The sequence below is a fragment of the Polyodon spathula genome, chromosome 2 (assembly GCF_017654505.1).
Source record: "Polyodon spathula isolate WHYD16114869_AA chromosome 2, ASM1765450v1, whole genome shotgun sequence".
In the NCBI taxonomy this organism is placed as follows: domain Eukaryota; kingdom Metazoa; phylum Chordata; class Actinopteri; order Acipenseriformes; family Polyodontidae; genus Polyodon; species Polyodon spathula.
Genome location: NC_054535.1, coordinates 106,647,820 through 106,670,439, shown reverse-complemented (window position 1 = coordinate 106,670,439; position 22,620 = coordinate 106,647,820). Strand labels below are relative to the sequence as shown.

Genomic DNA, 22,620 nt, shown 5'->3' with positions numbered 1-22,620 from the left:
ACAATGAGCTCTGCAGTGCTTTTAGTCTTGTATCATGATTCCATACATACCTCTATTATGATACAGGGGCTTATAGTGTGAAGAAAGTATCGCGACTAGTCGATACACAGTGAATCGTTGCACCCCTGTTTAGCAGGTAGTGAACTCTGTGGACAGGAGCCTGCAGTAACTCGGTCATGCCAGATACAGCACATGCTCTGGGTGATGATGGAAGTGGTATTATTAACGCTGGTGTTATATTTACAATATGTATTCTTTCCAAAGAATTATTTCATGTAGCAAATATTTCAGGCACAAGCCAAGTACACAATAGTACATACAGGCATTGGTCAGACAAAAACACAGAAAAACCTGCTATAGCACTGTCACAGGGTCTGTTCCTGAGAGATAAGTGACAGTTCCTCAGTGATTACCGGCCTCTAATTCTGTCCTCATTCTTGAGACTGTTCCTGGTGCAGCTTCAGTAATTTGTGTAGACTTTGATACAGAAGCACCTGCCAACCGAATACCTCCAATCAGCCTGTGATTGCAGTCAGTCAGATCTGCAGTTCTTTTCTTTTGAACCTGCATATTTTGGGTTCTTCTCATTTTGTGTCTATCCCCGCGGCAGTTTATGTGATTTATGGTGTGCAGCTAAAGCTTCAATCACCCCTTACCCCTTGAAGGTGATTTTTTTTATCTTTGATTCAGTATTTTACTCCTCCCGTAGGTGACTTTTTTACTGAGGACCAGAGCTGTCCAATTCTTTATTATTTTTTTTTCCCAATGAATTTTTATACAACTATACAAAAGAAAGATTACTTTACTAAATAAAATTGACTAAATAGAAGAGAAGGAGCTACACTGAGACTCCACTTTCCTGCTTATTAAAACACAACATCAGTATGCTGTGTTTTGTTCAGATCGCCCGTACAGTCTTTCCATTAAACAAACTTTAAATTGGATAGTTCAGAAGAGCTACGTTGAGTTTCAAGAGCCATCCGACATCCTGCTGCAGAGGTTGAGCCTATTAAACTGTTCTGATACTGTGAGCTTGCTTTATATTGATACATACTGTGAGTGTGCATTATATTGATACATATCTGCAGATAGCAGGGTTGCAGCTCTGCAACTGCAGTTGGTGTGTCACTGGATTATCAAACAATTATTCTGGTGCATGAATCAGGGTTCAGTTTAACCAAGTCATCCTTACTGTTGTCACAGATACACTGCACACGCCTGACTTCAATCACACACAATAAATTGCATCCAAATGTCTCATCTACATGGGCCAGTCTGGGGTGTGGGGTCTGATAATCCCAACATAACCCAGCCTGAGAAGACACCAGCATCTCTGCAATACTGAAAGTGTGAAGCACATCTTTCATTCATTTAGAGAATAATGGGGGCGGAGAGGTCTACTGGTTGAAGCTAAACTATTCCAGAAACAATGCCTCTCAGAGGGGGTTGGGGGAGTGTGAAGTCTGGAATGTTCAGACACTTCTTGTCGTTTCCAACATCCCTTGTGGTCTTAAATCACAAGACAATGATCTTGCCTGACCTATCTGAAACTTCTGGATCCTTGAGGAACACTCAGACAGGCACAGCAACTGGTTTCAGTGGAGCCGCATGTGTGACTGGCACACACATCTCTCTCCCAGCTGCTCTGCTCTTGACTGGCAGATGCATTTGGTTTCTAAAAATACACCCAGAAGAGCTTACCTAGTTCAAAATAGAGGGGGGAGGCAGAAACAAAGTGTAACTTTGAAAGAAAAAAAAAAACTTGGGTTATTTCCTGTGGCTGCTGGATTCGTCTGAAGCAGATTTACTGTCAGATAAAAAGCCACTTTTAAAGCCAGCCCCCGCACCCCCACCCCATTGAGCTGCAAAATCATTAATCTCACAAAGTTGTGGACACTCCTTTGAGAGGTGGTATGGCCCAATGGGTGGCAAATCCATCTATAGAGTTTGGGCTGGAGGAATGTTAAGGTGTTGAAGTGTCTGAGTTCTCCAGGGATAGCTCCCAAGGTTAGAGTGTGTGACTCCCCAGGCTTTCCTTTCTATTCCTCTTATTCTCCCTGCAATGACTCTGGAAAATATGGAGAACGTTGAGGTGTTCAACTCTGAAGGCAAGGGCAGGGGGCTTCGAGCCACCAAAGAGATGTGGGCTGGGGACGTCCTTTTTGCAGAGCCGTCCTACTCCGCTGTGGTCTTCGACAGGTGGGTGCCCTTCATTCTTATTTCATATTGCCAGATCTGGGCTCATGGTGGGCTTGAGTGCTGGACTGCAGTGTGGAAGGCAGTGGGTTTGAGTAGCTCAGTGGTTAGAGTGTTGCAGTGTGGAAGTGGTTAGAGCTCAGGCAGTGGTTTTAGCTCAGTGGTTAGAGTGCTGGGCTGCAGTGTGGAAGGCAGTGGGTTTGAGTAGCTCAGTGGTTAGAGTGCTGGGCTGCAGTGTGGAAGGCAGTGGGTTTGAGTAGCTCAGTGGTTAGAGTGCAGGGCTGCAGTGTGGAAGGCAGTGGGTTTGAGTAGCTCAGTGGTTAGAGTGCTGGGCTGCAGTGTGGAAGGCAGTGGGTTTGAGTAGCTCAGTGGTTAGAGTGCTGGGCTGCAGTGTGGAAGGCAGTGGGTTTGAGTAGCTCAGTGGTTAGAGTGCTGGGCTGCAGTGTGGAAGGCAGTGGGTTTGAGGAGCTCAGTGGTTAGAGTGCTGGGCTGCAGTGTGGAAGGCAGTGGGTTTGAGTAGCTCAGTGGTTAGAGTGCTGGGCTGCAGTGTGGAAGGCAGTGGGTTTGAGTAGCTCAGTGGTTAGAGTGCTGGGCTGCAGTGTGGAAGGCAGTGGGTTTGAGTAGCTCAGTGGTTAGAGTGCTGGGCTGCAGTGTGGAAGGCAGTGGGTTTGAGTAGCTCAGTGGTTAGAGTGCAGGGCTGCAGTGTGGAAGGCAGTACTGTTTGACTAGCTCAGTGGTTAGAGTGCAGGGCTGCAGTGTGGAAGGCTAGTACTGTTTGAGTAGCTCAGTGGTTAGAGTGCTGGACTGCAGTGTGGAAGGCAGTGGGTTTGAGTAGCTCAGTGGTTAGTGCTGAGCTGCAGTGTGGAAGGCAGTGGGTTTGAGTGAGGCGATTACAGAACTGTTTTCTGAACCTGAACTCATTGTTGGTAGTTACTGTAGGATACAGAGTCCAGGGTATTGTAATTGATGGTAGTCACACATTATGAGTTCACATACTGTAGCTTACTGTAGCTACCTGGCTTCTTGTGCATTCATGTCTCGGGTTTTTGTATTAAATTCACTGGTGGATTTCATTGCTACTGCTGCTACTACTACCACCACTATTACTGTTCCTGCTACTACCACCACTATTACTGTTCCTGCTACTACCACTATTACTGTTCCTGCTACTACCACCACTATTACTACTACCACTATTACTGTTCCTGCTACTACTACCACTATTACTGTTCCTGCTACTACTATTACACCACTATTACTGTTCCTGCTACTACCACCACTATTACTGTTCCTGCTACTACCACCACTATTACTGTTCCTGCTACTACCACCACTATTACTGTTCCTGCTACTACCACCACTATTACTGTTCCTGCTACTACTACCACTATTACTGTTCCTGCTACTACCACCACTATTACTGTTCCTGCTACTACCACCACTATTACTGTTCCTGCTACTACCACCACTATTACTGTTCCTGCTACTACCACCACTATTACTGTTCCTGCTACTATCACCACTATTACTGTTCCTGCTACTACCACCACTATTACTGTTCCTGCTACTACCACCACTATTACTGTTCCTGCTACTACTACTGCTCCTGATACCACTACTACTGCTCCTGCTACTACTGCTCACTGCTACTACTGCTCCTGCTACTACTGCTCCTGCTACTACTGCTACTACCACTACTACATCTAAGCTCACCCAGCTCCTAGTGGCTGATTGGTCTCAGAACTTTGTCAAGTTTGGTCTTAAAGTATCCAAGTGATTCTGCCTTAACAACATGACCAAGTGATCCATTCTATACCCAATACAGTAAAGCCTTCTGAAGATCAAACCTTGCTTGCCTCATTGATACAAATCTAAACCAGGATACCGTCAGCACTGTAATCCTATCAGATGTTCAGTTGCCGACTGCTCATTTATTGAGTGTGTACAGTAAGGGTTTCAGTTCCGAAGAATTTTGCTCCACATGCTGCATCTCTGGTTCTCTGAGTCCCACACATGTCCAAGTCCATCTGAGTGCCACACATCATGAGAAATGAATGGTGACTTTAAACCCATTTGGATGTAAAAGAGAGAATTGCCAGTAACAGTGTGTTGAGTATTGTGACAGCTGACTGTATTGTTACTCTTTTAACTGGTTTTGTAGTTTTTGCATTTTAGGGTGGTATCATATAATGGGCTCTAGCAACCCAGTCATAGATTTGATCATCGTTTGGTCATCCATCAGATTTCCCATGCTTTTAATGAGTTACACCCTACAGCCTTTTTTCCAGGTCATTAAATCTTGGGTTCGATTCACTCTGATAATAAAGATCGCCCAGCCCTCCTTGCATAACCTCAGAGTGCTGTTGAAAGAAGATATTACTCTGAGGTGCTGTCAGTTTGCAAGGCAGGCTGTCAAAGTCCAACAGTGCTTCTCTCTACCTTCAGTACCTAACTAGCACCTCTGATGAAGCGGGGGTGTTGTTTATTTAACTAGCTCAGCAAACAGAGCTATTGCTTGGAGTGATTTCCTGCTGGTCACTGGTGGCTGCCCTTGTAAAAGTCTTTTTCATGGTATTTTTCCCATGCTTATACTATGCATTTACCACAGTTTACCCTGGTTTACCGTATTTATTAATATGCTTTACCATACCTTGCTGTTCTTTACAGTGCTTACCTATATTTTACACTATGGGAAATGTGTACAAGGCTGGTCACTGCAGTTGCCTCCTCCACAGTCCAGCAGCCCTCCTGTCTCGTGTGCTGGGCTGTCACTCAATGAGACAGCAGCTGATAGGAACTCTAAGCTCTTATCCTTCCAGCACCCCCATGCCTGCTCTCTTGGGCTAAGCCACTGGTATGTTATCAGTATAACAAAAACACCATTTAGAAAAAAAAGGGTTGCTGTTCAGTTAGTGTAACAGAGCTTAAATATGCTGTTGTAATCTCCTAGCAGCTGAAGAGTGAATAATACTGACACTCATACTCGCCTCTCAAGTTGAATGGTAAGTCGCCCGTCTTTGGACCATATGGTTTGCGGTTGGCATCCAGCCCTTGTCTTTCCATTCAATTCAGTGGGCTGGGATGTCAATTCTTTATGCTTGGTCCTTCCAGCTTTAACCATTATCCTTCAAACTTTAGACCATAAACAAAAGCAAAGCTTAAAGTGATTGTTACATCTTCCATAACTTGTTGCATTGGAATAATTTTGTTGCATTTGGAACAACATAAAATGAACAGAACTTTTATTCAATTGTGTGTTTTCAGCAGTAGCTCATATTAAAGAGAAGCTTCAAAATATGTAATCTGTACCGGTGGAGATGATTCTACACACACTCCAGACTTGATGAACACTTCTGACTGTCAACATGCTTCTTGACTGGTTGTTTTCCCAGGTTGATGTCATAATTGTTTGTTTTAAAAGCCGACTGGGAGCAAATGTTCCTCTCATTTCTCCACTGAAATTGTTACTGCTGTCCTTAGGCCGTGAACTGACATTGACATTTTACAAGTACAACTATGAGTATCAGCACGCCTCTAATATCCTGTCACACATGATACAATCCAGTGCGGCATTTACTAAAACTCTTGCATCTTTAATACGCTTCACTGTGTTTTGCCACTTGTGGTCAGAAGAACAACGGTGCAGCTGTCTGTGGGAGAGTGGAGGAGCAGTCTGGTCTAAAATTAGACTTATAGGGACAGACTAGCCACTTGAGAATGCAAACTAGATCCTTTTTGGGTAACAGAGAGTAAACGTGCTGGACTACTGTAGAGCCTGCTTGAAAGCCAAGCAGAGCTAGCGTTTTCAAAGCCATGTAACGCTTGAGTTAGTACTCTGATCCAGGAACTCCAATCTTAGATGTACACCGACACAAATAAAAACGCTAGAGATTCAGGGCATGGCTACTGTACCTGTGCTCACTCCCTTAGCCTCTCGCTGTTGGATTAGAGAGAGCTAACCCAGCTTGATCCCCCCAGTAGACACCTTGAGCAGAGTCAGACACTAAGTCCCGCTACTCCACAGAGCAATCTCACAATATTAACCCTCCTGAAAGGCAAACTCCTTGAGTGTACTGTACAGTGTGCATGCAGTACAGACTCTTCTTGGAACTGAGTGATTTCCCTGTTCCTGCTATCCTTGGACGCTGTTGGCAGACAAGTCGCTATAACTGAAGTGATTATTCCGGTGTGCCTTAACTCCTAAATACAAAGTAATCCCTCCCTGACCTACAGTACACTTCAGAAAATCATGAAAAATAATGTAAAATATTGTACTATTTGTAATCATCAGGGTGATGGTAGATGCCGCGCTCTGTAGCGCTACATTATTCTCTCTGATGTCTGTTTACCCTGTACAGTGATTCTGAATGCACTAAAACAAACGACAGTATTGTGAGTTTTAGTGATCCTTTATTAAGATCTGCCACTGTTTAGATCATTCAAAAACCGTGAATTAACTGAATTGCAACAAAAGCAGAGACTCCAGTAACTCAGTTATCCTGGTGTGCCTTAACTCCTAAACACACAGTAATCCCTTGTAGTTTCTCTATCTGACTCACAGTACACTTTCAAAAACCAGGAATCATTAGTAGAATTGTAAAATAAGGAGTTTGCACTGCCTTGTGTCCGGTGCTCCAGCACCAATGTGCTGAGATGCGGGCTTTTCAGGACATCTGTCTCTCCCTGTCACCACGCCACCTTCTCATCTCTCCTCATGGAACTTACTAGTAACAGCTGGCTCTGGTTCAAGCACTGAGCTGCCAAGGCAGCTGGCCTTTTCTTCAATGTTCAGACTGTTAAAATGCTGCTGAGAGAGTGTTAACGAGGTCTAGGAAATACAATCACCGCGGTTTTGAACTCATTACATGGGCTTCTGCTTTAGAGCTGATTTTAAGATCCTTCTACTTACCTATGTGGCACTACGTGGTCTCTCTCCATTATATCTCACTGAATTAATATCACCATACCTCCCTGGCCATACACTACGCCCACAGGATGCCAGTTTGTTTAAAGTGTGTACCAGGGGTGAAAGGACATTCTCTTACCTCTCCCCCAGCCTTCGGAATTCCTTACGACCTTTGGCCGGACGAGTAGAGTCTGTTCCTATTTTTATATCTCATTTAAGATATATCTATTTGAAAAGGCATTTCTTGATACATTACCTGAAGGTTGTGAATTGATTTTAAATAGCTGACTAAAACTAGAATGTTTCTTATTTATTTTATACTATCTGTTTTTAATCGTATTGCTCTTCTAAAATGTGTTCAGGGACCTGGTATTGAAATGTGCTAAATAAGTCATCGTTGTTGTCTTCAACATCTCCTTAATACATGAAACTCTAGAATGAAGTCTCTAGATTGTCACACCTCTGGTTTAATACATAAAGTCAGAGATGCTACAGTTTTGCTGCCCAGACTTTCCCTTATAAAAAAATTCCCATACTAAAAGCATAGCAAAGGGTAATAAAGCATAGTGAAAGCATGGTACATTGTGAGCAAGCATTTTAAAGCACAGAGAGCTATGGTAAAGCATTGTTATGCAATACATTACCTAGGGTAGCTTTTGAATAAAGGTACCTAAATATGTCTAAGATGTAGTTCTGTTAGCCTCAATGGTCAATGGAAAGGATTATTGGAAATACATGTAACGGGTGAAACCCTACCCATCTACCGTTACGGATTCTGTTTCCTGTTGGTGAGATGAGATGAGGGTAAAAGCTATAAAACCATTGCATTGTGGTTTAGATGCTCACTTGCATTGTGCCAGAGCACCTGTTTGTACCCAACCTCTGCCTTCTCACATACAGTAAGTAAAGACGTACAAAGAAATAAGTATCAGACCATTTGCAAGATCATTGTGCATGATGAATTCTCCAGTGCTTAGTGTTGCAAGGTCATTGTGCATGATGAATTCTCCAGTGCTTAGTGTTGCAAGGTCATTGTGCATGATGAATTCTCCAGTGCTAGTGTTGCAAGGTCATTGTGCATGATGAATGCTCCAGTGCTTAGTGTGCGTCTCCTTGTTTCTTCCAGCCTGACACAGGGGGTGTGCCACACCTGCTTTAAGAAACAGCTGAAGCTCCAACGATGTGGACACTGCAAGTTTGCCCACTACTGTGACCGTACCTGCCAGAAAGAGGGCTGGGCAGAACACAAGAGCGAGTGCAGTGCCATCAAGAAGAATGGCAGCGTACCCAACGAGAACATCAGGTGAGGAACCCAAGGAAACAGGCTGAGTATTATTACTGTTTACTTAGTAAGGATAGCCTGGACCCCAGCATGGGGAGTGTATGGGGGTTAGTAAGGATAGCCTGGACCCCAGCATGGGGAGTGTATGGGGGTTAGTAAGGATAGCCTGGACCCCAGCATGGGGAGTGTATGGGGGTTAGTAAGGATAGCCTGGACCCCAGCATGGGGAGTATATGGGGATGATGTGCGCTAAGTAGTTTTCCGGAAAGCCTGTCCAAGGGTTACAATAGTGTTCCTTATTGAAACATAGCACTGCACATTAAGTATAATAGCAGGACCATTGTGGTGCTGTATCAGGGCAACATTTTATTCCCGATTGACAATACATTGGCGTTTCAAGGCTCTGGATGAAGGTTATGCACCCAAAATACTGTTTGCAATACTACTTTCCTTTACAGAAATACCAAAAGAAAGTTAATAAATTCAGTGACAAACTATGATATTCCTAAACTGAGCGCTGTTAAGTTTTGAATCGTTATGTGTGGTGTTTCCTTTTCAAAAGATGTTTGTCTGACCGTGTCCCCCTCTCCCTCCCCAGGCTGGCGGCTCGTATCCTGTGGCGGATCGAGAAGGAAGGCAGCGCCCTGTCCGAGGGCCGGCTCACCTCCCTCGATGACCTGGAGAACCACTTGGACGACCTTGGGGAGGACGACATGAAGGAGCTGAAGGTGGACGTCCATAACTTCCTGGACTTCTGGCCGAGCAACTGCCGCATGTTTGGTGTGCAGTACATCTCCCACATCTTCGGACTGGTACGTGGATCCTGAGACTGGGCTCAGGGATGAGGGATGAGGGATCACGGGTGCCTTTCGTTAGGACAGCCTACCATTAATGAAAAACCTCAAGACTATTGAGATCCACTGAATTGAGTGTTGCACTTTGTGATACTGTAATATAGGAGATGTAAGGAATTTAGTGGATATATACTTTGGACAGAGGGTAGGAGACACTTTGTTATGGAGAGAGTTGTGAAGGCAGGTAATAAGTTAACTAGCCATGTTGTTGATGCTGAATCATTGGGATTCTTGAAGACCTAACTTGATAAAGTTTTGAGATCAAGCAGCTATGAGGAACTGAACGATCACAGATGGGACGAATGGCCTCCTCCCTTGATAAATTTAGTATGTTCTTATGTTCTTACATATCCAACATCTGCAATGCAAAATCTTCTGTTTCACTTTCTCACACACTCACCTGCTCTCTCACACACTAGCCTGCTCTCTCACACACTAGCCTCCTCTCTCACACACTAGCCTCCTCTCTCACACACTAGCCTCCTCTCTCACGCACTAGCCTGCTCTCTCACACACTAGCCTGCTTTCTCACACACCAGCCTCCTCTCTCACCCACTAGCCCGCTCTCTTAGACACTAGCCTCTCTCATACACTAGCCTCTCTCACATGCTAGCCTGCTCCCATCCTCATCTTCTTTTCTTCCTGGCAGATCAACTGCAATGGATTCACTCTGAGTGATCAGCGAGGGCTCCAGGCAGTGGGAGTGGGAATCTTCCCAAACCTGTGCCTGGTAAATCACAACTGCTGGCCCAACTGCACCGTCATCCTCAACAACGGCAAGTACGTAACCCTTTCAGGATCTCTGCACCCCAAGTACGTAACCCTTTCAGGATCTCTGCACCCCAAGTACGTAACCCTTTCAGGATCTCTGCACCCCAAGTACATAACCCTTTCAGGATCTCTGCACCCCCTCTTCACACTGTTTGCACCAGGCATCCTGAATAAAATGTTTAAAACATCTTGGAGATCCTACACCAAAACAGAAGGCATCCATATGAACATCTTTCCCCAGTTTTGCCGTTGATGGAATGGGGAATTGAAGTTGATGCACAAGGAGCCATAGTGGTGTGCATGCAGATGGCCGTGCAAGATGAATATTGACATATTTATACAGGGCCACTGTCCTATCACTGGATGGAGGAAGCCAAGCTTACTGCTTATTCTAAAGCTCCCCAGCTCAGTGCTAATGAGTCCTCCTTTGCACAGTCGAAGCAGCACCATTACAGTGTGGTACATGGCAATTAAAGTATTGTAACATATTGGCTGGTCTTTATAACACAGGTTTTAAAAAACTGAAAAGGCTGCTGTCCTTTGGCATCCAACTATTTCCATTGAAACATTCCTAATTATTGCACATATTGTATTCCTAATATTAGTACCACTCCACCCAAACTGTTTCTGAAGAAGTGCTGTGTTCTATGGAGGTCTCTGTGATCAACATGCAATACAAATAAAAGTCTGCTTAGTTTGTGTCACACTCTGGGTAAACCAAGTTTCCATTACTAAATGGCTGCTGAAGCTGACTCTTTCCATGTTATGTAAACTGCCGATTTTCATTTTGTCTTTCAGTCATGAGGCAGTAAACTCAATGTTTCACACCCAGATGAGGTGGGTTGGTCTCGTGCACTGCCCCTTACTTTACCCTGAACCCTTAACTGCCCATTACCTCCTTACCCTACCCCCTGAGCCCTGAGCACACAGCTCCTTCCACGCATCAGCAAGAGCACAACTGGCCATGTGATTTACCGTTGACATGTCATCATGTATTACACTAAGTAACACAATTTTTGTTCCTGGGTAGTAAGTGTTATTTCCTAATTGCTTATGCCTCAAAAGTATAGAAAATGGCTATTATTCCCCACAAACTTTGCTTTTGTGACCAGGACAGTGATATTTTGAAATTTACCTATTTCCAGTGAGAAAACGGTCCTTTCGTTCACATAAAGTCAGAAAAAAACAACATATGAATCCAAATTAACATGTATTTATACTAAAGTAATACAAAAATGACTACAAAAGATCTAGAAGTGAGTAGTTTTTCGGGATTTACAATTATATTGTAAATCACTTTCATGAGTCAGCCCCAAAATGTAGTCTCCCATCATGTTTTCGTTATACTGTCCTTGGTAGCGGCATTCAAAGTCCAGTATATTCTGGTGGAAGCGCTCGCCTTGCTCCTCCGAGTATGCTCCCATGTTCTCCTTGAATTTATCAAGATGAGCATCAAGGATATGGACTTTGAGGGACATCCTACAGCCCATTGTGCCGTAGTTCTTCACCAGAGTCTCAACCAGCTCCACATAGTTTTCGGGCCTTGTGATTGCCCAGGAAGCCCCGAACCACTGTAACAAAGCTGTTCCAAGCTGCTTTCTCCTTACTAGTGAGCTTCTTGGGGAATTCATTGCACTCCAGGATCTTCTTTATCTGTGGTCCGACGAAGACACCGGCTTTGACCTTTGCCTCAGACAACTTAGGGAAGAAGTCTTGAAGGTACTTGAAGACTGCCGACTCCTTATCTAGAGCTCTGACAAATTGTTTCGTAAGGCCCAATTTGATGTGCAGTGGTGGCATCAGCACCTTCCGGGGGTCCACCAGTGGCTCCCACTTGACCTTGTTCCTCCCCACAGAGAACTCAGTCCACTGTGGCCAGTCCCGCCTGTGGTAGTGCGCCTTGGTGTCCCTGCTGTCCCAAAGGCAAAGATAGCAGGGAAACTTGGTAAAACCGCCTTGGAGACATGCGTCTGCCAGATGCTTGCAGCCTCTTGATGCCATCTCAGAAAAATGCAGATATGTATCCACTTAGGCAGCTGGAACTAAACTGAACTGGTGGGCTTAAGGCCCCTGTATTTATACTACTATTTATATTACTGGAAAGTTCTAGAAAGTTCTAGAAGTTACTCCAAGTTTACTCAGCACTGAATCTATCTGGAATGTTCTGGAAAATAGGTAAATTTCAAAATATCACTGTCCTGGTCACAAAAGCAAAGTTTGTGGGGAATAATAGCCATTTTCTATACTTTTGAGGCATAAGCAATTAGGAAATAACACTTACTACCCAGGAACCAAAAAAAAAAAAATAATAATTGTTACACAGTGTTATTATTAGGAGTGCAACAATCCCATGCCATTTACATGATATAGCACAATGTCATTGGGGTGTGTATCTTGAAACAAGCACAACAACATGGCTTTTTGTAGTTCACCATAAATGTATAAGAATAAGTCTAATTTCTATCTCAAATTAATTTTTGTCTTTAAACAAAATAGTCTATCATTAATGATCATTTCATCTTATTAAGGGTCATACAAGTAGCTTGCCTGGGTCTGTGAAACTACACAATAAGGTTCTAAATCTTTCAGCAGACAGGGATTTAGAGGGTTAATGTAAGTGAACAGACTTGTGCTTTCTGAAGCAAGTGTATTTGTAACATACTCAGCGTACAATCACAATAGTACAGTGGCTCACTGAGGACATGGAAAAACGACACAAAAAAGAATTTCTTATATCGAGATCACAAGATAATTGGCTCAGGTTCTCTGCATTTCAATTCCGTTCTTTTATCTTTTTTTCAAGACTGCAATGAGCCACTGATGAAGGGCCACTCTTTTTACACGTTGACAGCATCACATATATACCAAACCAAACGCTTTTCACATTCCCACCATCCTAGATTCACTAACGTTCCCCCCCACAAGTAGAAAGCCCCCTGCTGCCCAGACCACAGCATGGATACCACAGTGCTTCCCCTCGGCCCAGGAGCTCCCAGCTCAGGAGCAAGTGTTTTATCACTCATCTTTGTAACGGAATGCGTTCTTCTTCTTTAATGAGGTTTACGGTGGTTTTCATTACTTGACACAGAACACTAATACTAAAATTCCTTAATTCACGTTTTTAATTAAAAATAACACCAGTCTTTCTTTCTGTCTTTCTGTCTTCTGTTTCACACCCATGTTTTGTTCATTACCACCCTAAACCCATTTCCATCTGTACTGAAAGCTGAGAGGCGAAGCTGCCCTTAGCATGGGGGAAGGCTGGCACTTCTATGGCATGGCTTAGCGCAGCCAACAAGCTAATGAGGGCGGCCTGTGTACGAGTTGAGATGAGAACAGTCCAACACTGCCAAAGCACGCCTCTATGCTCAGTTATAAAGTGAAATACTTTCCGGGCTGCATAATCTCATTATTGCCAGTGATACCTCTAGAATCTGTCCTGTTGCAAGCTTTAATTCATTCTGAGTGTCTGGATGAGCAGGAACGGGGTACAGCCGCACACTTACTGTAGAAAGATTAATGTGTAGTATCTCCAATATCAAAATGTATTATATTCTTAGAAAAACCACTTTAAAGTTTTGTGAAATCTGCTCATTCGTTTTAATGCCCTCCTTTCTCTCTTTTAATTTGAGCCCGTAGGTCAGTCTTATTATATCCCGGTCCTGGTCCGTACCAGCTCACTTGTTGGACTGCAGCAGTTTGCTTTGCGCTATATTTAACCCTTTAATTATTGGACAATGTGCAGTGTTTACTGTAGCGGTATTACTTTCCACTGAACGCCTATATTCAGAGGAGTTCAATCTGTAAACCGCAGGAGAATCAGCAGAGATGGAACAGAGCGACACTAGCAGAGTTCAGAGAAAGAATGTCGACTGATGCCTTCTGCAGCCAGCCTGTTTAAAAACACAGCAGTGTTACAGACAAAGGGAGAACTGGCTCATTCATTCTTCTTCCACCTCCTTCCATTGGAAACCTGCCCATACTAAATGCTTTACTGAGGCTGGACTGGCACCCCAGTTTGCATAATGAGGAGTGTTGGGTTATCTGGTTATAGTTTCACATGTGGCATGCCTATTAACATGTAATCCTCCCTTTAAATATTAGAAACAATCATGTCTTATTGATTTAACACATGTATGAGGAGTCCTGGTTTCAGTGCAGCCTGTAGCCAAATAATATTCCAAATAATATAAGCTCCAAATAAGCTTAGTTTCTTTTAACTTTTCTTAAATATTTTTAACAATGCATTTCACTTTTTATGACTTTTCCGTGGCCAACAGTAATCATGCAAACCCTCCTCCTCGATCTGGTGGATACTAGGGTTAGAATAAAACCTTTGCCTTTTTATATGAAAGTCAATTTTTCCCTCTCTAAATATGAGACTGCTTGCCAGCTTTAGGCACAGAGGGCTGTTCTGCAGCAGTATTCCTCAGCAACACTAGCACCATTTTAAAGAGCCCTGTCCCTCGCTCACCGCTGCTTGCTGTCTGTGTGTGCTTCCTAGGATCGAGCTGCGTGCCATCGGGAAGATCTCCCCAGGAGAGGAGCTCACTGTGTCCTACGTGGATTTCCTCTGCCTGAGTCAGGACCGCAGGAAGCAGCTGAAGCTGCAGTACCACTTCGACTGTACCTGCGAGCACTGCACCAAGGGGATCAAGGACGACCTCATGGAGGCTGTCAAAGAGGAGGAAGGAAACAAGGTGAGGGGGTGAAGGACTGAAGACTCTCGTTGCTCAGCAGTTTGAGACGGGAAGAGGATTCAAAGTTTTGGAACCCATGCTTTTGAATCCCAATTCAGACTAGAACGTGGATTTGGGAATCGGTTCTTCAAATAGGAAGCTTGAATCCGATTAGATTGTAATTGTAAGTTACTAGCACAAAGCAAGCGAGGTGCGCCTAATTAAGCTCAGACTAAAAACTGTGATGGCTCAGACTGCTATGCAGTGGGAGTCTTAAATTGGTAGTGTTGTGGCATGTTCTCTATAAGCATTTAAATATTAGATTTTGAGGTTCAATACATGTTGTTGTAGCCTGGTATAAACAAACATTGGTTCTCCTAAATATTTGTTCCCCAGGAGCAAATATTATTAGAATAATTGTACCCCCAGGGAAACAAATATTTGCTCCCACCTACATGTATGTTTGTTATTTATCGTATCTCTATGCAAAGTCTGCATGTACAGTGTTTGTAAATGTGGCTAATGTTTGCAGGTTGTTCTCTTGTATTTTTGTAGGCGAGACTGGACCTGTCAGAGGGGACTGGATGATACAAGTTTAGTGTTAGGGTTAGGGAAAGGGGGTGCAAATATTTGGAAGGGGAACCAGTATTCCCAAATACTCATTCCTAGGGGGAATGAATATTCGTTCCCTGGGGAACAAATATTCAGAGGGAACATATATTCTCTGACACCAGCACTCAAGTCTCAGTTATCTGTATAGGGGTTCACTGAAATAACAGAGTGAATGCCTTTTACCCAGTGGCTGTAAAGCTGTCCATGTAAGGTCATTGGAAAGGAGAGACCCTGTCCATTACAACAGCCCTGAAAGACCTCGACTTGAAAGCGTTCCATGTTTACTGTACTTTAGAAAACAGCTGTGTCTTATTATAGATTAATTCATCAGTCCAGGCTTATCAAGCAGGCACTCTGTCCGGCTCTGTCCCAGGTGCCAGCTGATATCTTTATCAGCCACTCCAATCAACTGTGATACGACAATGGGGCCTGCTGGGAAAAATCCCCAGACTAGCAGCTCCACCAAGTTTGTCAGCAATGCTATGCGCTAATCCTTCATAAACAAACAAATGAGTCCATAGCATCTTTCATTCAGCACAAATACAATAAATCCAGCTGGTTGAAAGAGCTGGCCTGATCACCGGGGGGGTCTGAGAGAAGATCAATCCCATGCAGATTAATATTGAATAAAAGACAGAGGGCCATATTTCCTCCATTCTTTAATTAACTCATTTGAAAGGGAAAAAAATCCTGTTAGTGTTACAAAATGAAGAAGCAAACACAATTAAGAGGACTTGAAACATACACCTTAGCTGTTTGGTTCTAGTTTTGTAAAATTAACAGGTGATTTTACAAGGACTGAATTAGGGACTGCAGTGAAATTTTTAAAAATATGGCCCAGGCTGTTAAATAGGTTGAGTTTACAAAAAAAACCAATGCAGAATAAATAGTAAATACATTTTACCTATCCAGACAGTGGTGGAACCACAACTCTGATATAAATCCTCCCAGCCTTATCTGAATATTATAAAACTGTACCGATACAGTGGAAAGATGGTTGTGATGTATCAATAGGGGACTGTTAATTATATCATGAAAGCAAACTCTGAGGTTTTACCAGACTAAGGCAAGACACTGCTACAGTATTTTTGTATGTTGTAGTTCAACACAAAATCAGTTTTGAAGATCTTTGACTGTGCCACCTTCTACTGAAGAATACCAGCTGGCACAGCAGGGGAATGTGTCTGTCAAAGACATGATGCAGCAGTCAGCGTGCTGAAACAGATAGATCAGCTCATTATTAAGACCACTGTCTGTCTCTGTCCCTAAATGTGTAAACAGTGTGAAAATCATTTACCCTCTTTGTTGGTGGGAGAAGAGAGATCCCTGTAGAAATGTATAATGCTTGTTTCTGTATAACTTGGATGTTCTGGTGTGCAGCTCGTCCGTGAATGAGGCCGATGTTTCTGCTGTGTTTTCCAGCCTTCAGCGGAGGTGGTGAAGGAGGTGATGAAGTTCAGCACTGACACCTTTCAAAAGATTGAGAAATCACGCTCAGAGGGCAACTATCACGAGGTATAGTCCTGCCTGCCTGCCTGCCTGCCCCTAGCAGCTCACAGGTTTTATTCAAAACTAATTTCACCATAGCATGCAGTGCCTCCCAGTGGACATCTGTAGTAACTGATACTTCTTTTAAGGATACTTTTCATAGCACTCAGTACCACCTTATGGCCAAATACTGTAGCTTTTTGAATATGTCTGATTTGCCTGCGCCTCATAGTGCCACTCTATGGTTGCATGTTGTCCAGATATGTGATTGTGATCTGTTCCCTGCCCTTGTGTTGTGTCAGGTGGTGAAGTACTGTCGGGAGTGTTTGAAGAGGCAGGAGCCGGTCCTGGCTGAGACCAACATCCACATGCTGCGGGTCCTGAGCATCGCCTCCGAGGTGTTGTCCTACCTGCAGTGCTTCCAGGAGGCTTCTGACTACTCAAACAAGATGGTACAGGGATACCTGTGAGTGCAGCACTTCATACACAAGAAACGACAACTTAATATACAAGGAAAGATGACTGCGATGTCTCCTTCCCTCTGTCCTAAGTTTGTCTCCATTTAATTTCCAGCGATGTGTCTTCTGGACCTGGTTTCTGTGCTGGGCTTGAAGTAGTTGGTTAGGGTTAACTTTTCAACTTTTTAAAAAAGATATTAAAGACTTCAGTTAAGTCGTTGTTCCCACCCCCAAATGTCCCAGGCTAAGTAAAGCTAATTTGTATCTTCAACCTATCTTCATGTAGCTCGTTCCTTTAAGCCCTCCTGAGATTAGTTTGGTTGGACTCTTTTTTGTGCTCCACAATGTCCTTTTGGGGATCAGAACTAAACGCAATGTTCTGAGGCAGGTTTCTTCTCCTCCCCCTCCAGGAAGCTGTACCACCCGAACAATGCACAGCTGGGCATGGCTACCATGAGGGCGGGCGTGACGCACTGGCACGCAGGGCTGATCGAGGTGGCGCACGGCATGATCTGCAAGGCCTATGCCATCCTAATGGTCACACATGGGCCCACACACCCCATCACCAAGGATCTGGAGGTGAGTCAACCCAGATCTGCCAACTGGCACTACACTACAGGGTCACCACAGCAATGCATCCCCTCAATTTACAGCTCTTAATTCAAAATGAGAGCTGTCAGTAAGATGAAAAAGTTCACCATGACCATGACAGCAGTATATCAGCAGTGCTGTATGTACAAAATAGAACAGAATAACAGATGCAATGAAATGCTTCATCACAGTCTGATAAGCAGCTCTCCAGATTTTAATTGCTTTATTTTTACATTTCCCTTACTGTTTATGGTGAGTGGTTCTGGGTTCTGTTGTTCCATACATTTTCATAGTCTTTTATTATATACATGTCTCAAATATGCAGTATTAAAAGAAACACATTTTTAGCAAATATGTGTTTTCATTTTAAAACATGCTATCTAGTAGTACTGTAGGTTAAAGAAATCTGTTTGCAAGCCATGCTTTCAGACTGCTCTTCCTAGGTCATTGCACCTGGAGGGTTAGATTGCCCCCAGCCCTTCACTGACCTCTTTCCTGTCAATAACCAATCAGCTGCTGTCTCTGTTGACCAGCATGCTTTCAGCCAATAACATTCTTTGACCCAGAAGACTGCTGAGGTGAAATGACCCAGGGTGTGCAAGTACAACAGATAGCCCATGAATCAGGCATAGAAATGGAGAGCTTCCTTTAAATTAAATTAGTACCACATATCATATTTCAAATACACAACTGCATATTTGAGACGTATTTAGCTAATGGAAGGGTCACCACAGCAATGCATCCCCTCAATTTACAGCTCTTAATTCAAAATGAGAGCTGTCAGTAAGATGAAAAAGTTCACCATGACCATGACAGCAGTATATCAGCAGTGCTGTATGTACAAAATAGAACAGAATAACAGATGCAATGAAATGCTTCATCACAGTCTGATAAGCAGCTCTCCAGATTTTAATTGCTTTATTTTTACATTTCCCTTACTGTTTATGGTGAGTGGTTCTGGGTTCTGTTGTTCCATACATTTTCATAGTCTTTTATTATATACATGTCTCAAATATGCAGTATTAAAAGAAACACATTTTTAGCAAATATGTGTTTTCATTTTAAAACATGCTATCTAGTAGTACTGTAGGTTAAAGAAATCTGTTTGCAAGCCATGCTTTCAGACTGCTCTTCCTAGGTCATTGCACCTGGAGGGTTAGATTGCCCCCAGCCCTTCACTGACCTCTTTCCTGTCAATAACCAATCAGCTGCTGTCTCTGTTGACCAGCATGCTTTCAGCCAATAACATTCTTTGACCCAGAAGACTGCTGAGGTGAAATGACCCAGGGTGTGCAAGTACAACAGATAGCCCATGAATCAGGCATAGAAATGGAGAGCTTCCTTTAAATTAAATTAGTACCACATATCATATTTCAAATACACAACTGCATATTTGAGACGTATTTAGCTAATGGAAGGGTCACCACAGCAATGCATCCCCTCAATTTACAGCTCTTAATTCAAAATGAGAGCTGTCAGTAAGATGAAAAAGTTCACCATGACCATGACAGCAGTATATCAGCAGTGCTGTATGTACAAAATAGAACAGAATAACAGATGCAATGAAATGCTTCATCACAGTCTGATAAGCAGCTCTCCAGATTTTAATTGCTTTATTTTTACATTTCCCTTACTGTTTATGGTGAGTGGTTCTGGGTTCTGTTGTTCCATACATTTTCATAGTCTTTTATTATATACATGTCTCAAATATGCAGTATTAAAAGAAACACATTTTTAGCAAATATGTGTTTTCATTTTAAAACATGCTATCTAGTAGTACTGTAGGTTAAAGAAATCTGTTTGCAAGCCATGCTTTCAGACTGCTCTTCCTAGGTCATTGCACCTGGAGGGTTAGATTGCCCCCAGCCCTTCACTGACCTCTTTCCTGTCAATAACCAATCAGCTGCTGTCTCTGTTGACCAGCATGCTTTCAGCCAATAACATTCTTTGACCCAGAAGACTGCTGAGGTGAAATGACCCAGGGTGTGCAAGTACAAACAGATAGCCCATGAATCAGGCATAGAAATGGAGAGCTTCCTTTAAATTAAATTAGTACCACATATCATATTTCAAATACACAACTGCATATTTGAGACGTATTTAGCTAATGGAAGATGTATACAATTGTTTGTAAGCTACAATTGTACCATAGGATTTTTGTGTGATGTACTGTGCACAAGCCTTCCTTACCTAATGGTTTAGTGTGAAGTGCTGTGCACAAGCCTTCCTTACCTAATGGTTTAGTGTGAAGTGCTGTGCTCAAGCCTTCCTTACCTAATGGTTTAGTGTGAAGTGCTGTGCACAAGCCTTCCTTACCTAATGGTTTAGTGTGAAGTGCTGTGCTCAAGCCTTCCTTACCTAATGGTTTAGTATGAAGTGCTGTGCACAAGCCTTCCTTACCTAATGGTTTAGTGTGAGGTGCTGTGCTCAAGCCTTCCTTACCTAATGGTTTAGTATGAAGTGCTGTGCACAAGCCTTCCTTACTTAATGGTTTAGTGTGAGGTGCTGTGCTCAAGCCTTCCTTACCTAATGGTTTAGTGTGAGGTGCTGTGTTCAAGCCTTCCTTACCTAATGGTTTAGTGTGAGGTGCTGTGCACAAGCCTTCCTTACCTAATGGTCTAGTGTGAGGTGCTGTGCTCAAGCCTTCTTTACCTAATGGTTTAGTATGAAGTGCTGTGCTCAAGCCTTCCTTACCTAATGGTTTAGTGTGAGGTGCTGTGTTCAAGCCTTCTTTACCTAATGGTTTAGTGTGAGGTGCTGTGCTCAAGCCTTCTTTACCTAATGGTTTAGTGTGAGGTGTTGTGCTCAAGCCTTCTTTACCTAATGGTTTAGTGTGAGGTGTTGTGCTCAAGCCTTCTTTACCTAATGGTTTAGTGTGAGGTGTTGTGCTCAAGCCTTCTTTACCTAGTGGTTTAGTATGAGTAGGGTTGCCACCTGGGCCCATAATTCCAGAACACTGCGAGACAGAACAGGATTTTGAAGCTGCCTTTGAACTGAATGAAATCAACATGTGAATTGAGCCCTAAACCTTTGCTAAATTGATTCTGGTGATTAATTATCTCAAGGCAGCATGACAATACAATAATAGCTTTTAACAAATTAAATAAATAATTAAATACATAATAAATATTTATTTTATGAATAGTTTTAAAAATATGTATTTTAAAGTTTCTTTATAGTTTCTAATAGTAGATCACCTTCTCCCACTGGAATCATTAATACTGAGCAGCTGTTCACTATTCCTGACACCAGACAGCGTGAACACTGGATCAGTGTTGTTATTTAATTGGGAGAGTCAGTGTAAATTAGGGCTATAGAGTACTAATTAACAGGATATAAATAGCAACATTTAAATATTGAGAACTGAAATACTAATTTTACAAAATAAAAAGAGTATCTTGAATAAACCTCCACACATTTTTATTCAAGATGTTTTTTTTATTGTGTAAGATTTGTATTATCACAGTGATTCACTATAATTCAGATAATTAAGAAGCAGTATAAACTAAGCACGTGTTTATTTCTCAGTTTATTTCTTTCAGTTGAAGGGCAGTTTAAAAACCCTGTCCCAGCCCAAAGTGTTCTGGAATTATGGGGCCAGGTGGAGCTCCTAAGTTAAAGGTACCCTAATGTGCTTCTTTCAAAACTGCACATGTGAGACCACTGGATCAACAGGAAGTGCACAACAGGGGTTATTTAATTAGTCACAGCAGCCTCTTTAATAGCAAACATATTTATTTATTGGGGTCTTAATCTTTCTTATTATAATTTATCTGGACATGTACAATCGTGTAGTATTGAGTCGGACTCGAAACTTGTTGTTGGAGGCGGAGCGTCATTCAAGCAGGCAGGCAGTGGATTGGCTGGTGCGGATAGAACTGACACAGGGTTGGCAGTTTGACTGGCTGGTTTTTAGGGAGGGTGTTGTTTGGATCCAGCCAATGACAGAATTGTGGACCAATCGTGTTTTCCCTGTTGATTTGCTGTCCAGTAGCTGTGAATTGAACCTTCGTTACGCTGTCCTGTCACAGACATGATTTCCCTTGTCTCTAGACCAGCGTCAGAAAGTATGTTTAAGTAGCTTTTTATGTTATCAGATTAGAATGTTAAGGGAAAAGCCGGAATTCATGGGCAGATTGATTTTAAAATATAATTCACAGTTAAATCCTACCAGGTTTCAGCGGGCATCTATGCAAAATATAAGCCAGCTAGATCTGAAAGCTGATTGGCTGTTCGCACTCAATCGTTTTCTAATACACTTCCCTCTGCTTTGAAGGGAGGTACATTACCCCCAAATAAAGGATCTCACAAGTGTGTGTGTGTGTGTGTGTGTGTGTGTGTGTTTGCGCTGCAGGCAATCCGGATGCAGACGGAGATGGAGCTGCGCATGTTCCAGCAGAACGAGTATGTGTACTACAGCATGCGTGAGGCAGCGCTCAAGAACCAGCCCATGAAGATGATGGCTGAGCCGGGACAGGAGGCCATCAAGAGCCTCTTCCATAAGAAGTAACAACGGGGGGGCCGGGGCGTGGCGGGGGCGGGGGCGGGGGCGGGGGCGGAGGAGGACAGGCACTGGCTGAGTCAGCAAACACGCTAGTGCCACGCTGTCTGTTACCACGCAGCTCACACTGCTGATATCACATCTGTTTAGAGACAAACTCTGGAATAATTGGGATGAAAAGCACAGTCAAGGTATCAATCTAAAAATAAAAATAAGAAACACTTTGTTTTTTGTTACGTTGCTGTTAGAGATCATTGCTGTTTTTTTGGGGTTTTTTTGTGC

At 43.0% G+C, this 22,620-nt stretch overlaps 1 protein-coding gene across 2 annotated transcripts; it reads left to right on the top strand.

Moving 5' to 3' along the window:
- Nucleotides 1–1,965: 1,965 nt before the first annotated feature.
- Nucleotides 1,966–22,354, top strand: LOC121306812 (histone-lysine N-methyltransferase Smyd1-like). Of its 2 annotated transcripts, XM_041238743.1 has the most exons (10): nucleotides 1,966–2,199; nucleotides 8,229–8,405; nucleotides 8,983–9,196; nucleotides 9,888–10,018; nucleotides 10,808–10,846; nucleotides 14,514–14,709; nucleotides 16,723–16,815; nucleotides 17,091–17,254; nucleotides 17,657–17,825; nucleotides 22,192–22,354. In XM_041238743.1, the coding sequence occupies exons 1-10, from the start codon at nucleotides 2,063–2,065 to the stop codon at nucleotides 22,345–22,347; spliced, it is 1,476 nt and encodes a 491-aa protein (XP_041094677.1). In that variant the 5' UTR covers nucleotides 1,966–2,062; the 3' UTR covers nucleotides 22,348–22,354. The 2 variants fall into 2 exon arrangements, with proteins under 2 accessions (XP_041094677.1, XP_041094685.1); XM_041238751.1 differs by lacking the exon at nucleotides 10,808–10,846 and having other exon boundaries at nucleotides 1,967–2,199.
- Nucleotides 22,355–22,620: the final 266 nt, after the last annotated feature.

Coding starts and splice junctions, on each gene's coding strand:
- LOC121306812 (XM_041238743.1), top strand. CDS start 2,063: ATGACTCTGGAAAATATGGAGAACGTTGAGGTGTTCAACTCTGAAGGC. Junction 2,200..8,228: donor TCCGCTGTGGTCTTCGACAG/GTGGGTGCCCTT, acceptor TGTTTCTTCCAG/CCTGACACAGGGGGTGTGCC. Junction 8,406..8,982: donor GTACCCAACGAGAACATCAG/GTGAGGAACCCA, acceptor CTCCCTCCCCAG/GCTGGCGGCTCGTATCCTGT.